The sequence below is a fragment of the Triticum dicoccoides genome, chromosome 2B (genome assembly GCF_002162155.2).
Source record: "Triticum dicoccoides isolate Atlit2015 ecotype Zavitan chromosome 2B, WEW_v2.0, whole genome shotgun sequence".
Taxonomy (NCBI): Eukaryota; Viridiplantae; Streptophyta; class Magnoliopsida; order Poales; family Poaceae; genus Triticum; species Triticum dicoccoides.
Genome location: NC_041383.1, coordinates 155,604,685 through 155,608,895, shown reverse-complemented (window position 1 = coordinate 155,608,895; position 4,211 = coordinate 155,604,685). Strand labels below are relative to the sequence as shown.

Sequence of the window (4,211 nt, the reverse complement as noted above, 5' to 3'; positions counted from 1 at the left end):
GCTTGTATCTATGTTAGTTCCTGAAAAGGCTTTAAAAACATTGCATAAATCTTTACCTACTAAGAGGGTGCTTGGATCCAAGGGACTTATTTTAGTCTGACTAAAAGTAGTTTTTTTAAGAGGCTAAAGTTCCAAGCACCCTTGACTAAAGAGGGGCTAAAACTAGTCTTGAGACTAATTTTTTTAGTCAGGGGTATCCCTACTAAAATGTGGATTAATCCTCTCTCTCTCCTCATTTAATTCCTCTCCTTTAACACATGCAAGTTCTGGATTGGAGGGTTTGGAGGATAATAAATACCCATTAACTTGATTTTAGTCTATTTAGTATTTGGATCCAAGCATGGGTGAGGCTAGCAAGTTTTAGTCCCACTAGTTTTAGTCATGGGACTAAAACGTATCCAAGCACCCTCTAATAAAGCGGCTATCGTTTCTGGTCGTCCATCATTAAAATTACCCTTAAAGTTGGTTAAAATTACCCACCAATGCCACCCGTAAGTGGAATCTTTACCCTCTAATAAAGCGGCTATCGCTTCTGGTCATCCGTCATTAAAATTACCTTTAAAGTTGGTTAAAATTACCCACCAATGCCACCCGTAAGTGGAAAAACGATTCGATTTTTTGGACCAAAAATCCACGCCTCCTTCGTTGTTTTATAGTAGCGCGGCGAGTAGAGGCCACAAAACAACGAGCAGCAGAGTGGTTGGTCGATTGCTCTTTTAGCGTTAGCGGCGAGACCACGGTTCGATCCCTAACTTTCACAATTTTTATCTTTCTTTTCTCACGCATGTTCTACTCATGTATGTGTTCATGGGCCGGCCCATGTGCGGGGCTTCACTCCCTTGTTTTTTTTCAGTTACTTTTTTGTCTTTTCTTTTCCCATTCTGTTTTCTTTCTTCTTTAAATTAATTCCGGATTTTAATATTCTAAAAGTTGCGAGTTTCAAAAAAAAAGTTTGATGAAAAATATAAAATATATGTGAATTCAAAAAGTTTAGAAAATCATAAAAAGTTTGCAGATACAAAAAATGTTGGTGGTTTTGCAAAACTGTTTGCAAAATTATTTAAAAAAATCACAATTTGTAAAAAATGGTCGGGAAATAAAATCTTGTTCATGATTTTGAAAAAATGATCGTGTATTAAAAACATATTCGGGAATCTGAAAAAAATGTCCATGAAATTTTAGAAAATGTTCACAATAATAAAAATAAATATTTGTTTTTTTTGTTTTGTTCCCCAATTTTAAAAAAAAGTTCATCGAGTCAAAAAATGTTTGTTGAGTCAAAAAGTTAATGAATATGAAACCGGTTCATATATTCAAAAAAAATTGTAAACAAAACTAACGTTCATGATTTTTTGAGAAAATCAAAATTTTCAAAAAAAATGTTTGTCGATTTGAAAAACTGTTCACTGATTCAAAAGTATTTTATGTCTAGGATTTGATTAGTTTTTCAAAAGCCTTTATATGTCTTGGCGTTGGGTGTAGTTCGTGGTCAATGAGATTTGTTTTTAAAGTTTTAAACGTTCCCTTGCGCAACATAGTGACAAGTGTGGCATGCACTGGCAAACTCATAGCCTTGGGATTTAACACGTCGAGTGCATTGTGATCACGTGAACATCGCGACCATCATTGCCTAGGGTGAGAAAAAAATGGCAACATGATGAACCACTATGTTAAAATAGAGTACGCTCATATTTCGGGATCGGATATTGAATCCATAATATTTTTTTGTCTCCAGTTGCAACGCATGAACATATTTGCTAGTTAAAGGATAATATGCATGAAATACAAAAAATGTAGTACTAGATATGTTGAATCTACGGAGGGCGCGCTCCTCTCCTCCGCGTGCCGCCGCCCCAAAGAACCCACGCCCAAACTTTGCTCCCGCCACTTCAACTTTTAAACACAAGCTGGTGCTAGCTGTCTCTCTCTTCCCTTGTCATGTGACCTCTCTCTCTGCGCATAGGCATATCACATTTCAAGTCGTTCCTCTCTCCTCTTGTCCCAATCATGCCCATTGCCCGATTTAGCTCAGTGTGGAGCTGACCCCCACGCCATCCATTCGCGGATTCGCCCAATTGTTTCCGCGGCGGCGGCCAGCGGCAACGACAACGTGAGCGAAAACGAGGGCCGTACAATTTCTGGCATGGCCCGGGCCTACATTACTGCTCGAGCCCCCGGCAATGCAAAGGTTTGGGCGTTGCGCCATCGATCGCGCCCGCTGCCTGCGCCTGCGCCGGTTGATTGATTCGGGCGCGCGGTCCCGGCCATGGCGCAACTGCCGCCCAAGATCCCCACCATGGCGCCGGCCTGGCAGGAGTTCGGGGGCGGGCACCACCACAGCGCCCACGCCCGCCACCACCATCACCAGCGCAGCCCCTCCATGGGCGCCTTCCTCGCCGCGCCAATGCCGCCGCTCCCGCCCCCAGCGCCCGCCAGCGGGGACGGGGCGCAGCCGCAGCCTTCCTGGGTCGACGAGTTCCTCGACTTCTCGGCCGCCAAGCGCGGCGCGCACCGCCGCACGGTCAGCGACTCCACCGCCTTCCTCGACGACAGCAATGCCGCCGTCGGCGCGAACGAGTTCGACCGCCTCGACGACAGCCAGCTCATGTCCATTTTTTCCGACGAGTTGGCCCCACAGCGGCAGGCGCAGGCGGCGAGCGCGTCGTCGTCGTCTGATCACAACAGCATCAACGACGAGAAGCAGGACAAGGGCGACGCCGAGGAGGCGCAGAGCGAATGCAACGGCGACGGCGCGGCGCCTGGGCAGCCGTCCTCGGCCGCCACAGTCGATCCCAAGCGGGTCAAGAGGTGATTTTTTTTCCTGTTACTCTTAGAATTACGGCAATGCACAGCTCCGAAAGGCAGAATTCCCCGATTTCTCAGCGTCCTCGTCGCCACAATCGCAGGATCCTGGCAAACCGGCAGTCGGCGCAGCGGTCACGCGTGCGCAAGCTGCAGTACATCTCGGAGCTCGAGCGCAGCATCACGTCGCTCCAGGTCCATCGAATCTCGAGCTTGATTTCCCTGCCTCCAAAGAAAAACACCGTGAATTTGACCTGGAAACCGTGCTCCCGAGCAGACGGAGGTGTCGGCATTGTCCCCACGCGTGGCATTCCTCGACCACCAACGCTCGCTGCTGACGCTGGGGAACAGCCACCTCAAGCAGCGCATCGCGGCACTCGCGCGGGACAAGATCTTCAAAGATGGTGACCGGCATTGCCACCCCTCGCGATTTATTTCGAAATTTCTCACCGGCCACCGTCCGAATTCATCAATTCAAAACAATCCACCCCTTTGCTAACTAACTCCCTGTGTGTGAACGAATCTGTTGTGCGTGCTCAGCTCATCAGGAGGCACTGAAGAAGGAGATAGAGAGGCTGAGGCAAATCTACCAGCAGCAGAGCCTTAGGAACGTAGAACCCCCGGCACACGACGACGGTCGTCCCCTGGCCCGCAGCGACAACAACGGCTTGATCGCCGGCGAGGGGACCGCCGCACCCTCGTGATCAAGATCCGGCCCGTCGGCCTCAGGACAACCAAGTGTTGTCGCTGTTCTTCTTGCTGCCGTTGTTAGGATTTGGTGCACTGCATTGGCTTGGTTTGCATTCTTCGGGGTGTGATGATGTATGTAAGTCAGTTTGTTCTTTCCGGTGGGTGGTTGCTAATTTGTTCATTCTTGGTTCCTCTATCTGCTCCTGATTATTCTTCTCTACTTCCCCTGATCTATATTTTTTTCCCGGGCATTTTGGGCGAAGGTTGTAGCTAAGGATTTGTAACTCAGATTGGTTGAGGTCGAGTGGTTTCATTGCTTGGCGGGTTTTGTTCTATTTCTGTTCAATCAAATGCAATGCTTTCTCTGTTCATACATTACCAGTTTTTTTCTTGCAGCCATGACCAAACTTGTAGTAACATGTAAAGTTCATGCGTAGGTCCCTGCCCCTGCCTGCTTCACATTGATAATCAAATTTATTAGGCCAACTCCACCGCGCTACCCCATCCGGACGTCCGCGCGCGTCCGTTTGGGGATCGATTGGGCGGACGTCCGGGGGGCGGACTGGCGGATGGGGCAGCTGCGCCCAGCGCGCACAAGCTGCCTCTGGACCCAAACGGTCCGCCCCGGACGCGGACGGGCACGGGGCTGGGCGCGGGAGCGTGGCGACGGGCGCGAGAGCGCGGCCACGGGCGTGGCGACGGGCGCGGGAGCGCGGCCA

At 49.2% G+C, this 4,211-nt stretch overlaps 1 protein-coding gene across 1 annotated transcript; it reads left to right on the top strand.

Annotated features, from left to right (window-relative positions):
* The first annotated feature begins 2,229 nt into the window (after positions 1-2,229).
* Positions 2,230-3,877, top strand: LOC119367432 (basic leucine zipper 2-like). The gene is made up of 4 exons (XM_037632947.1): positions 2,230-2,808; positions 2,907-2,997; positions 3,080-3,206; positions 3,343-3,877. Exons 1-4 carry the CDS (start codon positions 2,267-2,269, stop codon positions 3,504-3,506), a joined length of 924 nt encoding a protein of 307 aa, XP_037488844.1. The 5' UTR covers positions 2,230-2,266; the 3' UTR covers positions 3,507-3,877.
* Positions 3,878-4,211: the final 334 nt, after the last annotated feature.

Excerpts from the sequence above, each read along its gene's own strand:
- LOC119367432 (XM_037632947.1), top strand. The coding sequence starts at position 2,267 with ATGGCGCAACTGCCGCCCAAGATCCCCACCATGGCGCCGGCCTGGCAG. Across the intron at positions 2,998-3,079 it reads GCAGCATCACGTCGCTCCAG|ACGGAGGTGTCGGCATTGTC; the intron begins GTCCATCGAATC and ends GCTCCCGAGCAG. Across the intron at positions 3,207-3,342 it reads GGACAAGATCTTCAAAGATG|CTCATCAGGAGGCACTGAAG; the intron begins GTGACCGGCATT and ends GTGCGTGCTCAG.